Source organism: Triticum urartu, chromosome 5, assembly GCF_003073215.2.
Source record: "Triticum urartu cultivar G1812 chromosome 5, Tu2.1, whole genome shotgun sequence".
Taxonomy (NCBI): Eukaryota; Viridiplantae; Streptophyta; class Magnoliopsida; order Poales; family Poaceae; genus Triticum; species Triticum urartu.
Genome location: NC_053026.1, coordinates 297,464,046 through 297,481,997, shown reverse-complemented (window position 1 = coordinate 297,481,997; position 17,952 = coordinate 297,464,046). Strand labels below are relative to the sequence as shown.

The following is a 17,952-nucleotide window of genomic DNA, read 5'->3' as shown; positions in this document are numbered from 1 at the left end:
TACCAAAAACCACCTAGGGATAGTTGCACTTTCAGTTCTCAATTGCGATGGTTAGTCGCGAGATGGATTTACTCCAAGCTTTTAGCGCCTGCCGCAAGGCCTTGAATTTTTTGCATAGGATTGTGGCAGCATTAGTGGCTCGAACAGGCTTATTCCAAATGTTCCTTACTAGATCCATGAATCCTGGGTGGAGTAACCAATAGGATTTGAAACGAAAGAGCTTGGCCTGAGGTATTTTTGTGTCAAAGCTAACCACGCAAGGGGTTTTATCAGAGACTTTTTTGCATAAAGGTTTGACGAGGGTATTGGGGTATGTGTGTGTCCAGTTGAGTGAAGTGGGAAACCAGTCGAGCTGTTCAAGGAGGTGATCTTGTTGCATGTTACTACGTGGAGGCCTTGCCCTTGATTGGCAGTTCAATAAGATTGTGTTTTCTGATGATATCATTGAAAGTGGCCATGTCATTAAGGTCACCCCTGGCTTGTTATGGTTTTCTGGGCCTCGAATGTAATTGAAACCTCCAAGTAGGAGGCAATCCTCATTAGGTTGTATGTCAAGATCATAAATCCAGTTGGTGTAGTTTTCAAGTTCAGGGACAGTACAAGGAATATATATGTTGAAAAGAGTCCAAGATTGGGCCGAGAGGGTGCTGGTAAAATGGAAAGCTAGCACAAATTCTTCGCACATGATTACATCAGCAGTGAAAATGGAGCTGTTCCATGCAGTGAGAATGCCACCCAATGCCCCCTCAAGGGGACAAAAGTGAGGCAAACCTTTTAGGACAGCAGTTCTTAATAAAAGCAAGGTTGATAAATGGTTTTTTCGTTACGTGAAGGCAAACTATAGAGCAATCACTAATAGAAATAGCATCCGAGAGAGCTAAAAGTTTTTTATCTGAATTGAGCCCACGAACATTCCAGCACAAGACGTTCCAATTACGCAAAAGGGGCATGAAGCTGAAGTATTTCAAGCCGAGGAAGATGGTCCCTCGACCACTGGAACCACATCTGCAGGTGCCTCTTCAGGCTGGGTGGCCACAGGGGCATCGGAGAGCAGAGCAGCTTCAGACAATTCTTGTGGAGGGATAGCACAACGATTAACACCAATGTCCTGCAAGGTGTGAATTGGTCTTGGAGGCGGTATCTCTGTCCCACAAGAAGTGGAGCTCTGCGCTGCGGAGGGGATCAGCCTTGGTTTCACCTTGGATGTAGTGGGGCGCGTATCTGAAAGTGATGGAACTCTGAATCCATCATATCTGGTTGATCTAGTACTGCGACGAACTTCAGCGGTAAGAAGAGGAGCATGGGCCTTGGAATGGTGACCACAAGTAGCAGGAGGCCCATTAGTTTCTGAGAGCACCTGGGCCAAGCCTAGATTAGAAGCAGGCTCATTTGGATGAGCCAGGGTATAGCTGAGCCCATCATTTGAAGTGTTCGAAGGCGCCAAAGACAGGCTATCAGCAACAAGTATCTCCATCGAGGGAGTAGGTCCATGGTCGTCCTCCATGATATGAAAATCCTCCAAGACCTCACCTGCCTGGTTCTGGGCAGCAGATAGTTCCATGGTCCTCCTCCATACTGTGACTATCTGGCATGATCTCACCTTCCTCCGGCTCTTCATCGGGCAGTTTAGTGATGGTGACTGAAGGAGCAGCAGGAGTACGAGCAATGATGCGAGAGTAAAACTGGATCATGACAGCCTCAGTCTCACTAACTATCTCCAGGCAGACAGCCGGGGCAGGTATTTGAATAGAGACAAGAGGTAGCCCATAACCCTCACTCCAAGGACCAAAAGATGCAGCAACAATGAGGATAGCCCTTGAGAGATGAGCAGTAATGATGTTTCTGGGACAGCACCATTGACAAGAACATTAGCAAGGTCAGTGCCTTCAACAGAGATACTCACTTGCATTGTTGACGCTCAAACAACAACATCAACTGAAATGTTGGAACGTATGATTGGTGGGACTAGTAGAACATTACTTAAGTGAGCAGAGTGACCCAAGATCGAAGAGCCATGAGTGCTAGCTGTGGAGCTTGAATCATTCCAGGCCAAGTTCAGATTGTCGGTGATGTTATCTTCGGGAAAAATGCCATCCTACACTCGTAGGCCCTGAGCCGCCAGCGAGGCCTGGAAGTTAAACCAGCACAACCGGCATCTAAGGGACAGGGGGTTCAGGCCATGCGTCCCACTGAGCGTGATGATCTTCATCCTGCTGTTCTGCATTTTGTGGCGCCTGATCATTCCCAACACCATTCTGAATGAGCCAGTTCTAAAGTTGCTACTAGTAAAGTTACCCAGCAGTCATTCCTTCTCCAAACATAGGGTGAGGGATCCCGCTGGCCGGAGGTGGCTCCTCATCCGCAGTCGGTGCCCCAGGGTCATGTGCGTTCAAGTCAGCACCTCTCAAGATATACACAGCAACAGTCCAGCAATCATGGTCTTTGCCAAGCTGACGGATAACAATACTTTTTGGAATCAAACGCATATGAATAACCTGGACCTTAATCAGGACCACCCTACGATCTAGATTATGATTGTTCTAAGACACAGGCCTACCATAATCATCAACTGATCTCTGCAGATAAAATTCAGTCTGGTAATTATCTGGAAATCCAATGTACATGAGCCATACTTGAGGTCCATAAGTGGTCTTCCTCATTTTCAAAGCAGCGTTGTGGCATACAAATGAGATCACCATGTCCTCATCATCTAATTGGAAAGTAGTGTTGACAACTGTATCACGCACAAAGGAGTTGGTGAATGCAAACATACCAATGCCAAGCGGATGGTCTGAAGCTTCAGTGTTGTGCAGTCCATCCTCGTGAAGAAGGCCTTCAATGGTTTCCCTGAGCCCTTCGCGAAGATGCAAGGGGACAAATATACTCGCCTCTACAACGGCAATAAAGCTATTGTTGAGCGGCGGGATGGGGTTAACAGCCATGTCGGCCCGAACCTTCCGATCTGGGGGACCTGGTTTGACGGACCAGCCAGCGGGGAGAAACGGGATGGGGTTCATCGGGTAGTTGGCCATGGTGGTGGTGGTGGTGGGTGCGGATGGGGGTGATGGTGGGGTGGAGGTGAAAGGAGCTTGACGAAGGAGTTGTGCGCTCTGGGGAAGTGAGGGGGGCGAATGCGAGGCATCAAGGGCAATGGTGTGTAGTTTGGGTTTCCATTGCCACCGTTGGACCCAACGGTGCCTCCAATAGGACTGCGCCACGTGTCCATAGTGTCCACATGTCGCGCAGTGAACGGGTGAGTGTGGGCGGCCATTGGACCGATCAGAGGGGCATGTTCCTTCAATTAATTTGGAAGTGGTGATTTGATGCCGCTCAGTATTTGAATTGACAAGGCATTGAGAATCTTTGGCTATTATGAGCTTACCCGAAGCTGGATACCGCAAATGGGAAGGGCAATTAAAACATTTATGGCCCGGAGCAGAGCAAATGAGGCATATAATGCTAGCATGACAATTAGTTTTGTGGTGTCCCCATTGTAGGCATTTGGCACAAAGAGTGCCCCAAAATTTGGTAATATCAGAAATTTCTGCAAGGTCGTATCCTGCCCGAGATAATTCCGTTTGTCGGGATTTAGAAAGCACCGAGGGCCAACTATGGTGAGTCGGAGCGTACCTTAGTGCTGAGGATAGGAAACATCATGGTGTTGTCGGATAATGAGCACTAAGAGAGAATTGAAATTTTCCAATCACAATTAAATGCTCAATTGAACTTGCCCGATCATGGCATTGAATGCTTTGTTCTCCTTGCAGGCCCGAAGAATCTGGGATTGTAGTCCTAGGAATGGGCTGATTATGCCTGACAGTTTGAATATCCAGCGAACACGAAGCTTAGTCACTGTTCTTGTTAGTGAAATCCATGGAAGCAATAGGGATTAAACCAAATTTACTAAGCTCTTTAGACAAGGAGTGATACTGGATGGAACTACTAGCTAGAAGTGATGTGTTGACTCGGACAACCATTGGGGTACGGGATGCAATGATATCAATAACTTCATCCGCATGCCACCTAGAATCAAAATGCTTGAACCCATTGAAAATACCATTGAACAAGTGAAAATGACAGATAAAATCTGGCCAAATGTGATCCTTCAATCCATGAATGTAGTTTCCCACTTTGTTACTAGCCACAGAGAACCGATCGATCATTGATATGAGAAACCTTGAAACCACGTGGATGGCCACCAATACAGCATTGCAACGCAATACTCACCGATTCTTCGGATAGAGGAAAAGAGGCCGAGGAAAAGGAAACAACCAAGAAAAGTTCCTTGGTGGAACGAGAAGGTGAAAAATGAACAGTTTCTCCAAAATGGCAACACACCTCATCGGCCACAGCAAGGTCGGGGTTGAAGTCCCAACGTAGAAGGCCTTCCATGGTAGATCCTATCTAGCTCCATTTGGAGGCGAGAGGTGGGAGGTGGGAGGAGGAGGTGGAGGGGGCGAGCTCCATCTCAACACATGAGTAGGTGGTTCTCTCTCAGAAAATGTATGGTGGAAGTGTAGGCACGTTCTGATGGCTCTCTCACATATCGAGAAGGGGTGGAGGGGTATATATTGCCTCCACAAAAAATTCAACCGTTACACACATTTGACCAATCTCGGAGAGACCGAATAGCTAAACTCGGTGGGACCGATTAGTTCAAAATGTGAACATTAGGAATCTCGGTGGGACCGATTGGAACAACTCGATGGGACTGAGTGATAGGTCTTTAGGGCAAACATCATCTCGTGGCACCAATTGCATCAACTCGGTGAGACCGAAGTGAAGCAATAAGGCAATAAAGAGAATGGCAAGCCAACTCGGCGAGACTGATTTCATAACTCAGTGAGACAGAAATAAATGCAACAAGTCACAGAGCGTTGGAAGGCCATCTCGGTGAGACCGAGACCCGTATTGGTGAGACAGGATTGCTAGGGTTTCTGGCAGTGACTATGTCATATGAACTCGGTGGCACCGGATAGAAAGAATCGGTGGGGCCAAGTTGGAGTTTAGGGTTTTGACATATTTGTATGGAGAAAGTGGTTGAGGGTTTTGGAGCAATATCACTAAGCATTTGAGCAAGCAAGCCATTAAGCAACATCTCATCCCCTTTTAATAGTGTTGGCTTTCCTATGGACTCAATGTGGTCTTCGATCACTTAAAACAAAATGAAGAGTCTTGAGCTTTTGCCAATACATGTCCTTAGCATTTTTAGGGGTCCACATTTCTACTTCGTGCCATACCATTCATTGAACTTCCTAAAATATTCATCTTAAGAGGTTGTTAGTTCAATGAGCTATATGTTGTTATTGTAGCGACCCGACCCGAATGGATCGAAGTCTCTATGCTTAAGTGTCATCCCTAGATCGGTATGCTGACACACACACAGTACTCGAGGATTTATAACAAAGGTAAATCACATGTATAAAGTAACGTAAATACTATTACCTAAATCCTTATAGCGGAAGGAACAACAAGGTTGTGGATTTCCATCAACACCAACGGCAAAGTTGATTGTAGAAATCGTAACCCTAATGTATCACTTACTCGTCATAAGAATCCTGCAACATGAGGCATTGCAGCCATGTAGGTCAGTACATTGAATGTACTGGCAATTTCACGTTGTAGAGCAATGCTGAATAATGACTATCACTACATGCATATTTGGCTGGTGGAGGCTCTATAGTTATCATTTTTCCGTAAAGCCAATTTTTTCCTACTGCAAAGGAATATATTTTTAACTACAAATTTTGTTGAAAACATTGAGAATGGTAACCCCATCTCAATCCCAAAATAATAAATCACTAACCCAATCAAAATTAATTAAGTACAGTGTTGAGATCAAATCAATAATTCAAGTACCAGATACTCAAGATGTCTATAACCGGGGACTTGGCCAATCATGATTAGTTTGTACACTCTGTAGAGGTTTGCGCACTTTTCCCCACAAGACTTGACTTCCTGCGTTTGATTTCTCACACTGCATGATGTTTCAGAAACGGATGACCGAGACAGAGTCTTTCAGAAGCATTAGCTCTTTCGACGGGTAAACCGTACCACCTACATCCCCTACATCTGCTAGTTTACCACTCAAAGAGGTCACGCAACATAATCAACTATGCCAGAGCCCATAATGTCTTGTGGCTACACACAGAAGTGTCTAGCATGAATAACTTTATGATCCCTCTGAGCCTGGGTGGCAAACCAGAGGATGATCACACGGTAACCCCGGGATCTCCTAGGACAACACTGGATTCCCCAGGTGTCTGGGCAATCCACTGGTATCCTCAGGGTGCCCCAAACCAGTCCACCCAGATGTGTGTTAAAGTAGCCACCTTAAGTTAACCCTTAGATATAAATAACTCTCACATGTTTCGTGAATACTCACAAACCAATCCACGTCTACGATCATAGCATAGTAGTATAAGCATAACATAGTAAATACCCATGGTTTGATATAAGACAATATGTACTACCTCATCAGCTACTTCCCAATACCCACATGTTATCAAATCCTACTCATGCAATGTTTGAGGGTAAAACTAATGCATAAAAACTGGGTATGAAAAATATGATCAAAGTGTGAACTTGCCTTGTACTGCTGATGTAGATGATTCACACTCATAACTCCTGATAGATCTACTCGTCACACTCCGGTCAATCTATCGTAAGCAAGCAATTGCATACATAAGCACTCATGCAAAAGAATCGAAGAAAAGATCTCGGAAAACTTCGAAAACAAGCAATTAACTATTGTAACAGAAAACAATTTCTAACAATACCAAAATTAGGTGGATTTGGTCTTATCAAAAAGTTTAGGTCAAGAGCTTCGATTTGCAAAAAGAATCAACCCAATCGGAGTTAAGAAACTCAAGTTATGATCAAAAGAAGTATGAATATGAATATGAACAAATTTCAAAATTTCAAAAAATTAATGTGACAGGTTCACTAGATAGGTGAAAACAAGATGAAAACTGTAGGCGTTGGTTTCATCCAATTTGGATGAAAGAGTAAAAAGTTATGGCTACTTGAAAAATCAGGGTTAAGCTGTTTTACGAAAGAAAAATAGCTATGGCTAAAATAATTCTAGGTCTAATGTATAAATACACAGACTAATTGATAATCTAATTATTTTACCATAGTATTCTAGAAATAATAAACTATGGGAGTGTGAAAAGAAAAAAACGAAGAAAGATACCTTATAAGGTAGAGAAAAGACGACTTCCGAGAGAAAAGAAAACTTTCAGAAGTCCCGTCGGAGAGGAGAAATATATTTTCTTTAGTGAATATAAAAACTGGGTATGAAAAATATGATAAAAGTGTGAACTTGCCTTGTGCTGCTGATGTAGATAATTCGCACTGATAACTCCTGATAGATCTACTCGTCACACTCTGGTCAATCTAGCATAAGCAAGCAATTGCATACATAAGCACTCATGCAAAAGAATCGAAGAAAAAGATCTCGGAAAACTTCAAAAACATGCAATTAACTCTTGTAACAGAAAACAATTTCTAACAGTACCAAAATTAGGTGGATTTGGTCTTATCAAAAAATTAGGTCAAGAGCTTCCATTTGAAAAAAGAATCAACCCAATCGGAGTTACGAAACTCAAGTTATGATCAAAAGAAGTATGAATATGAATCTGAACAAATTTAAAAATTTAAAAATTTCAAAAAGTTAATGTGACAAGTTCACTGGATATGTGAAAACAAGACGAAACTATAGGCGTTGGTTTCATCTAATTTGGATAAACGAGTCAAAAGTTATGGCTATTTGAAAAATCAGGGCCAAGCTGTTTTACGGAAAAAATAGCTACGGCTAAAATAATTCTAGGTCTAATTTATAAATACACAGACTAATTGATAATCTAATTATTTTACCGCACTATTCTAGAAATAATAATGTACGGGATTGTAAAAAGAAAAAAAATGAAAAAATATATCTTTATAAGGTAGAGAAAAGACAACTTTGAGAAGTCCCGCCGAAGAGGAGAAATATATTTTTTCTTTAGTGAATCTAGTCAAACCAAAATATTGATTTAACTCGAATCGGATGATTTGTGGAGGCTCTATGGGTCTATATTTATAGGTGAAAAGGAGGTTTAGGATCAAAGAGTAGGTAATATGAGACTAAACGTAGACGAAAAGAAAAGAAAAAGGGGAGGCGCCTCGCATGGGCCGAAAGCCTTAGGCGATTCGGTTGGCCGCGTGCACTGTAGTTTTTTTAAACCTTTTTTAAGAAAATAAATATTTCTGAAAATAATATTTTTTCTCCAAGCATAACCGTATAAATAAATAAAAACAGTTACGAGTCTGCCCGCTGACTATGTTGCGCATGCTGGTGAGAGATAGCAGTCGGTCGCTCGTACAATTTGTTTTATATAAAAACGGAAAAGGGGTAAACGTAAAATAAGAAAAGAATAAATTAGAAATTTTCCATAGGCATATTATATATCAAACTTTCCAGAAAAAGATTTTCCACAATGTGATCATTTTTCTAGCATCAAATAATATCCGCGAAAATTTAAATAAAGCAAACAGTGCTACTGTTGCAATAAAACCTAATAAAAAATCATTTTAAAAATACCAAAATAATTTGAAATTTATTTCTCTCCATTTTTCTACCGTAGGGAATCATTTTACCCTAATTTCCATATATCTTATTTTTGGATAAAAATAATTTGAATAAAAACCAAATATCTCCAAATTGAAAATAATTTCAAAGAGACTTTCAATTTGATTCTTTTAAACTTCCAACTCATATTTCATATGTTTTGAAGAAGTCATTTTATCTTCTCTCATGAAAATCATTGAGTTGCTTAAATTTTCTGAATTTGAAATAGTTCCAAATGGAATTCAAATCTTTTCAAAACCCTTTTCATTTATTTAAATGGAAGAAGTCATGTCATCTTTTCTCTAGGGTTTTGTATTTGAAAATAAAATTTGAATTCATGGAGATCATAAATGCAAAAATGAATGTTCGGGAAAGTCCTTTTATTCCCTCTCATTTAACTTTCAAAGTTTCAAATTTCACTCAATTTCACACAAGCAACCACACCACAATCAAACAATCAATCAAATCTATTTATTTAATATAACATTCCAAAATTTAGAATTTGGGGATGTTACAGTTATGAATTACCAAAACCACACCGGGATTAGTTGCACTTTCAGTAGCAGCGAGATAGCATGGGTGCGGGCGGGTAGCATACTATTCGGAAGAGACATTGAGTGTGTGAGAGAGAGGGGTGCACGTGAGAGAGAGAGAGAGAGAGGGAGATAGATAGATAGATAGGAAGAGAGGGGGAGAGAGGGGTCATTTGTGTGCGAAAGTGGCATATAGATAGGGAGACAAGGTTGATGTTGTTCGAAAGTGGCCTATGTACGGAGACACATGGAAAGCGAGTCGTTGTGTCCGTGATAGAGACTTCATGGGCGATCTAGAATAGATGGTGGAGAGAACAACGTGCGAGATTGAGACCAATGCTGCGCTCGGGAGCTATGGAAAGAGTCACGACATATATGTATATAGGCAAGGAGCTGGGTCGGGACCACATGTGGGAGAGATCGAAAGAGGACATTGGTACACAAGGAGACAAAGGGTGCTTGTGTGTAGTGGGGTGGTGAGTGAGGTTTGTATCAATTAATGCGAGGGAGAGATAGAGAGATTGTGGAGAGTGTGCGAGAACCACATAGCAAGGGAGATATATGTTTGGGGCGACGTTTTGTGTGTACGGGAATGGTACACTGCTAAATAGTGTGTGTGCTTGGGCAAGAGAGATGCCGGGAGACCTAGAGAGTGGGGGAAGAGATGTGTGCATGCCCGAGAGACAAAAATGATAGAGACCTATAATGGGGTTCAAACTTAGGAAAGAGGGGGGATTAATGTGCTCCCGTGTTTCTGTCCGGGGGAGAGAAAGGCTTGTGTGGGGGAAGGGAGTGGGGACGAGGTGGTGGGCTTCTGATAAAGAGTGAGGTGTCTATATCTGAGAGACATAAGAGTAATTGATATATATATATATATATACATATATATATATATATGTATACATACATAAACACTATTCTGATCACGGGATCAGAATAATATTCTGATCACAACATGAACTTCCCGAGTAACGCGCCTCACCTTCCCCGAGTACTAGGTTGAACTTCAGCTAAAAGGTGTCCAAATGGGGCTTGCGATATACCGTTGGAAAGCTATGGACATCAGTATCATGACCCAAGTTAAATTTTTGGCAAAATGTAAGCGGTTTAAGAGCAGTTTTGAAAACCGTTTTTTCTTCATACAAAAAATGTGAATCATATTTTCGTTTAAACCGTTTATTGGAATGAGGCAAATAATATGGCGTTGGAAAGCTGCTGCAAACCCGCTCCTTCCACATGTTGAAAGTTTTCTCTAATTCCTTACGGTTAAAGAGTAATTCGGAAAATCGTAGAATTTCGCAAATGGAACACCCGAGTTTGTATTTTTGATGCCATTTCTAAACGGCTAATCCAATTGAGGCAAATAATATGGCGTTGGAAAGCTTATGAAAATGCGCTACTTTTGCATCTTAAAAGTTTTTCTAATTTTGAACGGTTTAAAAGTAATTTCGAAAATGGTACAAGTTCCACTGAGTTCGTATTTTCGAGCTAATTTTTTAACCGTACGTCCAAATGCAGCAAATGATATGGCGTTGGAAAGCTTAAAGAAATGCGAAACATTTTTGTATATATTGTTTCTCCTAATTCATTACAGTTTTATGTCAGTTTTGAAAATGACTAAAAACATATTGTTGCCATAATTTCTACAAACTTTATCGGAATGGGGCAAATAATATAACGCTGAAAAGCTACGGAAAATTCAAAACTTTTTCATGTTGATGGTTTTCTGTGATTCCTTGCCGTTTTCAAGTAATTTCGAAAATGGAAAGATCGTTCATTCTGCCTTTATCGCGAAACAGATTCTTCGAAAATACACCGCGTGAAGAACCTGAACTTCTCGGCATGTCTACTTGAACTTCACTCTGTTTTTCACGTGCTTTTTTTGCCCGTAGCTCTCCATCCACTGCTCGTAGCTCTCCATCCACTCACTGGAATTGAGCAAGTGATATACCGATGGAAAGCTGCTGTAAACACGCAACTTTCCCGTGTTGATCGTTTTTTCATACTCGCGACAATTTTAAAAGTTTTTCATCTCAAATTCATTCACTATAGTAGTCGAACTTCCTATTGTTTTCACGTTGAACTTCTGTGACGTATTTTCTTTGTAATTTTCTCATTCATTCGTCAGTGTTACATAAATGTTATTATTTTTGTACAAACCTCTCTCTTGATAATTTTTTTAAATTTCTCCGACGAGGACTTGAAACTTACACAAATGATATTCCTCCTGTTTTGAAGTAAATTAGAAAATGACGATATCATAATTTTTGCCTTCATCGCAAATGGAAATGCACTGTGTGAAGTAGTTGAACTTCTTGGCCATGTCTGTTTGAACTTCAATCTGTTTCACTTTATTGTTTTTTTTCTTATATGAAATACACACTATGTAGTACATGAACTTCTGGTTATTATCACTTTGAACTTCTATCTGGTTTGAGAGAATTATTTTAAAACACAAAAAATAATATATTTTTTATGTATTTTGGACTTCTAAATACACGGTGAACCTCTCTCACAAGAATTTTTTGAACTTTTCCTCGCAGAGCACTTGAACTTCTAGCAACCATTTTTTTCGTTTATGAGTTGTTTTTAAAAGTGCAAAAAATGGCATTGTGTTTTTTATTTTTTGAACAGGTAAATCCTAGGTTTTAATAAACTCCGAACTTCTCTGTTATTTCAATATGAACTTCACCTTTTTATATTTTGAGTAAAGAATTGTATTCGATTTTTATACGGAAAAAATCGAACATGGAAATACATGGTGAACCTCTCTCGCCATAATTTTTGAACTTCTCCGGACAGAGCACTTGAACTTCTTTCAACAAACCTTTTAATCTTTTATTTTTCTATACTTTTATTTCTCACCTGAAATGCATTTCTTGCAGTACTTGAACTTCTCTATTATTTTAATTTGAACTTCTTAGTTTTATTCTTTAGTAACGAGAAAAATCGAGTTTTTTGAACTTCTTTGTTATTAATTTTTGAACTTCTTGGTTTTATTTTTTAACAATATGAAAAATCCGATTTTTTTATAGACATCGAACTTCACCACTTTAAAAATTTGAACTTCTTAGTTTTATTGGTTAGTAACGGGGAAAATTCTTTTTTATATGAACAATGATACCACGCCGTTTTTTTCTTTTGAACTTAATAGTTTTTATAGAATGGGGAAAATTAGTTTTTATACAATCTTTTGAAATGCTCCACTTTTTAATTTGAGCTTCATTGATTTTTTTTACAAACTGGGAAAATCCGTTATAAAGATTTTTGAACTACTTTTTTTTAACTTCTTGCTCAAAATTTTTGAACTTCCAAATTTATCTTTTAGACATTAAAAACTTCATTTTTTTTAACGTTGACCTGCTTCGGTTTTTAAGTTTTAAATTCTTATAGATTTTTGTTGCGACATTTTTATGCATTTTTGCTTCTCGGTGAAATGGCCTAGGCGGTCCATTTTTCATTTGATCATTTTTCTTCTGTACGTGGTACACGTGAGCTTCGGAATTTCTTAAACATGAAGTTGGGTGCTATTAATTTTTTCATGAAACTCCATAGTTTTTATTCTTTGAATTCCATGATTTTTTTGTTTACATTTTGGAAAACCGAATGGAGCGAAAAACTAGGAATATGGATGTTTTTAAGGACCTTTTTTTAAACATTACTAACGTGTATCTCTTATTAAAGTACAGTTCATCTCCATGTAGTTCCACTCAGCTTCTATACTATGTCAACTGGCTATTTATCGAACATCTGAACTTTAGCATACGACGACATTTGAACTTTCATGGCCAAAAAACTTCTCAAATGTTTTTACTTCAAAATTAGGGGAAGTGTTTTAATGTCGGACATCCACAAAGTATAATTTATCCACACCATATCATTCAATTGGTCAAATAGGCAAACTCAGAGAAAGAAATACACAAGTACATTCCAAGGAAAAGCGTCAACAGTAGTAGCACTAGGCAGTAGCAATCACACAGGCTGCCTATGGAAGCACACCGAGCCGTTACATGCACGCGCACCACTTGCATACACAACACACAGGGAGCGCACAGCGCGCCAGCACGCATGCACAACAGGCGCAAGCCCACGGCCACGCTCACCGCCACGGCACGCAGCATCACACACGCACACCTTCTCGAAGGTGCTGCGTGCTAGAGAAGGGGCGGCCTCAGGGACGATGAGGCACTGGCGGGATGGCTACCTGGGAACATGGTCGATGATCGGCGGCAGGTGCTCATACGAAGTCTTCCTTCCAGGCGTGGATCTGTCAAACTGCTGTTAGTTATTTTGTTGAACTGATAGAGGAGAACTCCTGCAAATATTTTTTGGAAATTTACTGAAGAAATGTTGCAGTTTTTGCTGCAAGAAGTATCGTTGTCTTCACTGACGACGCATGCCCGGATGGATCGTTGGAGGACAGAACAAGAGGGAGGAGGCCAACAAATACATCAAACAAATACAAATACAGAGCTGTTCTTCCACAGCTTGCTCGACTGGATCTGCCAACCCTTTTTTATCGTTTTTCCTCCTCCGTTTCTGCACAGGGTAGCTCTGCACCTGCACCTTCTGGTTCACCTGCGAGATGTACTGGCTAGCAAGAGGAACGCCAAGACGACGAGGCAAGAGGTTGGATAAGTTCTAGGCAGAAGAGGGAAGACGTCCAAGGTGAGACAGCTAGGGAGGACGGTGTCGGGGGATGGGGCCGTGGGCCGCTGGGCTGCGCGCCTGGGGGCTGCTGGTGGAGGCCGGCGCTCGTGTGCTCGGATCGAGGGGTGTGTGCAGCGCGGCCGCCGAACCCAGGCACGGGGCGTCGCGGCGGACGGACCCAGGAGCGGGGTGACGCGGCGGCCGGACCCAGGAGTGGGGCAACTCCAGCGCGGATGGAAGGCCGCCGGCAGCCGCCAAAGTGGAGGGCGGAGCGGGAGGTGGCTGGCCACGGGAGGGAATCGGGCCGCCGCCGTCCCCAGCGGATCCCTGGCGGGGGAGCTGGCCGCCGCGTGGTGGCGGCGGATCTGAGGAGGCACCGGTGGTCGGGGACGAGGCGGCATCGGCGTTGGGCGGGGCGAGGGCGGCGGAGGGGATGCGGGGAGGGGGGAATCGTGGGGTCGGGGTGGGAGGTTGATCAGGCCTGGGGTGTTTTTTTACAGGGATGTACTAGTTCGGGAGTTTGGGAACAACCCGATCGCTGCTATATAGGAGGCTGTGATCCAAATAACTATTCTAATTTCGGGATTAGAATAGTGTTGTCCTATATATATATAGGGTTGGACTATTCTGTTACCACGAATATTATTCTGTTACCCTCGGTCTCTGTAAGAGTGCGACCCGTCTCAATCTAACCCGCCTTCTACCGCCGGAGCCAGCCGTCGCGGGCGAGCGAGCGACGGCGGCAGCCAGAGCGAGGGAGCCCACGGCGCCGTGACGGGTAGCTCCTCCGACACACGCGCTGCCGCCGGCTGGCCGTCCGCACGCCTCCCCGCCGACGGGCTCGCCGGCCCCTTCCCGCGCACCTTCCCTCCGACGGGCGTCGCTCCCTCCACGCGCACCTCCCCGTCGATGGGTGTCGGATCACGCCTCCCCTCCAACGGGCTCCCCGGCCCCTCCCCGCGCGCCTCCCCTCCGACGGGCGCCGACGCCTCCCCGCCGACTGGCGCTGGCCCCTCCCCGTCCGCCACCCCCAGCTTCGAGAGCCGGTGCCCATCCACGGATTCGAGCGCCGCCGCCCACACCCGGATTGGAGGGACGGCGGCCTTCCTCTCGACTGCCTCCACCGTGACTCCAGGTACCCACCTCCACTTCGCCGCCGTTCACCAACATGGGCACCACCGCCTCCCCCGTGCTTCCTCCCGACTGCTTATCCCTGCGCGGTCGGGAACCAGCCCCCATGCACTGCTTCAGCGTAGTCCCCGTCCAGGTATGGTGCTTACCAAAGTCCAGCTCTACCTCCCTTGCCCGTCCAAGCTCAACAATTCTAACTACCGAGGCTACAAATTCGAGTCTAGTGCGCCACTGAGGCTACAAGTTCGAGTCTAGTCCTCCACCGAGGCTATAAGTTCGAGTCAAATTACTGCAACAATTCAGAGAAGGGAACCATATAAGTTCAAAAGAAAAACTCACATCAGAAGTATAATCTAGTTTACCTCGTTGGTGCTATTCCTATGTAATCTAGTTTGTTCGGGATTGGGATACTAGTATGTAATTGTTGAACTAAGAATTTGGGAAAACTAAATGCATTACATATATCATCTCTTGCTGGATTGTTGGTGCTAGGCCTAGGTCGAGTGCGGAGTGCCGCTCCAGTTCGTACTTCGGCGCTGCGGCATGCGGTAGGGATGCAGAAGGAACACCTCGGCTTTGGTGGGCAAGCACACCACGAGGTAATGGAAAAGCTCCAATACACACCTACAATGTATTTTGTGCTGAACGTGTTGTTCTAATCCGCTGTCATCGCAAGCTGCTATGATGTGTTGTCACCATTTATAATCTGTTAATGACCGGTATGTTCTTGTCAGTTCATGTGTGTCCTTGTTGTCAGGTCGTGTTCGTCTTTTATAATCAGTTCGTGTACATGTGTGTTCTTTTCAGTGCATTATACTTGGTTCCGTTCAATTTCTAATTCTAGTTCAGTCCAATTTCTAAATTTAGCTCAGTCCAAAACTTATTCTAGATTCATTTGAGGTCAATTCTTACTTTAGTCTATATATCTTGTGGGTCCATACAATCTGTATCAAGTTTTGCTTGTGTCATACATCATTTTTAAAATCGAAAACATTTGCTATTGCTAGATAACAGAAAAGAGTATTGTTTACTTATTATTTCTTCTTCAGTCAGTTCAATTACTTGATGTACCTATGTTGTCCAATTTCTACTTTCAATTTCCCTGCCACCGCGTACAAGCAGTTCCCTACCGCCAGCCCTGTCCGTTCAATGTCGCCGCCAAGGACGCGTCCCGCTCCAAGGCCATGGCTTATGCTTCAGCGGCAAAAAAGTGGAGCCTGCTGTAGGAGTCGCGGGGTCGAGGACCTCCAGCTCAACAGTCCAACTGCTTCCTCTATGGCCGGTCGCTCAAGGATCTGAGTGCAAGCCGCTCCTTGCTGCAAGCTGCTGCTGCACCTAGGACTGCACGACACAGCCGCATCCTTTTCTGCTGCTGCTGATGCATGCCCACTACTAAGCAGCTACCAATTGCTGCTATTGTTACCTTATTTTCTATCTGAAGTTTAGTTTAGTGCAGTGACTAGCAAAGGTACAGAGGTACTGAAGGTTGATTCGAGCATAACCCTTACTCTCTGAAAATTTGGCAACAGTTCAATGAAAAGGTTTACCTCAGTATAAAAGTATGGGTACCCAACCAATTTCTGAACAATGTGTCTACTTTCTGCAGGTCCTTGTTGGGATGAGAGGGATGACTAGAATGCTCAGAGAAACATCTTTACTTGACCCAGATCTTTCATTGCTTGTCTTCAGTCACCTAAATAAGTTCAAGAAAAATCTGTAAGTTTAGTGCGTGTGCTGCTACAAATCTAAACTTCTTGTCCAGTAATTCTAGTACTGATGAGCATCGAGTTGATTGAAATCATGTACTCCTAGTTGGTTTCTGAGAACCTTGCTGGCCCTTCTATATATAGAAGTTGTGCCTGATAGCCATACATGACTTTTGTGTATGACAAATGGTGTGAGGAAATTCTGAATACATGGCACGGGCGCTATTGGACAGTACACATTTATATGTTATTTATTTGTGCAACAAGTCTGTGCTTCTTCAGTTCTAAAATTCCCAGAGCGTCAGTGCAGCTACATATCAGGGTATACTATGTTGATTCTATAATTTTCCATATGCTTGTATGTACAAAAATAAGGTATATTTACTGACAGTCCATCCCAGACTGAGCAAAACAGCACATGTTAGTCTTGGTTTGTGGTTGGACATGCAATCTGGTTTCATAGATTCTTCTGCTCAAACTGGAAATACCATGTTTTAGGTAATCCTACTAGTTCAGTGCTAGTACTTCTATTTTATGTTTATCTTACAAGTGGAAAATGTTGAGGCTAATCCTGTTGCCAATTTTTCATAGATTTTCTAAGTAGCCTGAGACCCATCATGTCCTCTATACAGATTCAGAGTTTAACACGTCAATGGAAATTTGTTCTCAAAACTGAAATTGTTCTAAATGTACTGATAGATTAGTTGTTAATTATTGGAGTGTTTCATTCTTGCAGAATAAAAATATGTTTTATGCATTGCTTCTTGGCCCAGCTGAGAGAACCCTCATGTTAAAAAGTAGGAAGCAGTTTTGAAGCAATTCCCAGTGTCTTTAGAAGCATTCATGGTTAAAAAGCAACGACGACAACCTCCTCCGTTCGAGCTGAGCACTGGTCATAGTCCAAGTTGAGCAGTAGGTGTCGTCCAAGTTCAAAGAGGGTTGTATGCAAGTACAGAAGTTTGTTTGAGTGAGAAAAAATGCGGGGTTTTGACAATATTCTGTATGATTCATTTGTTCATCCTTAGAACTTGGCAAAATTCAGTCTATTTTTCTATGATGGAGGCACACATGAAGTCCTGTGCAATGGTTATCCCCCTTCTGCTTCTAAGATTCGTATTTTGTTTCTTCAAATGTGTTGTGCGCCTGTTTGATGAGGTAAAACAAAGTAAAGAAGTGAAAATGTCATTAAAGACACTTGGAAGTACGAATGTAAAAAATAAATAAGTTCTGATTCTTGTCAGGTAGAAAGTTTTGGAGAAGAAAACATAAGCTTTTAAAAGAAGGAATGGTAAAAATGTAAGTCCGTTCAATTATATAAACC

The 17,952-nt window shown here is 42.5% G+C and overlaps 1 protein-coding gene across 3 annotated transcripts; it reads left to right on the top strand.

Annotated features, from left to right (window-relative positions):
- The first annotated feature begins 12,940 nt into the window (after positions 1-12,940).
- LOC125508681 lies at positions 12,941-17,721 on the top strand. Of its 3 annotated transcripts, none has more exons than XM_048673451.1 (4): positions 14,423-14,929; positions 15,418-15,524; positions 16,532-16,641; positions 17,368-17,721. In XM_048673451.1, exons 1-4 carry the CDS (start codon positions 14,704-14,706, stop codon positions 17,423-17,425), a joined length of 501 nt encoding a protein of 166 aa, XP_048529408.1. In that variant the 5' UTR covers positions 14,423-14,703; the 3' UTR covers positions 17,426-17,721. The 3 variants fall into 3 exon arrangements, 2 of the variants coding, with proteins under 2 accessions (XP_048529408.1, XP_048529407.1); XM_048673450.1 differs by having other exon boundaries at positions 14,424-15,061; XR_007283711.1 differs by lacking the exons at positions 14,423-14,929; positions 17,368-17,721 and adding an exon at positions 12,941-13,377.
- The last annotated feature ends 231 nt before the right edge of the window (positions 17,722-17,952 follow it).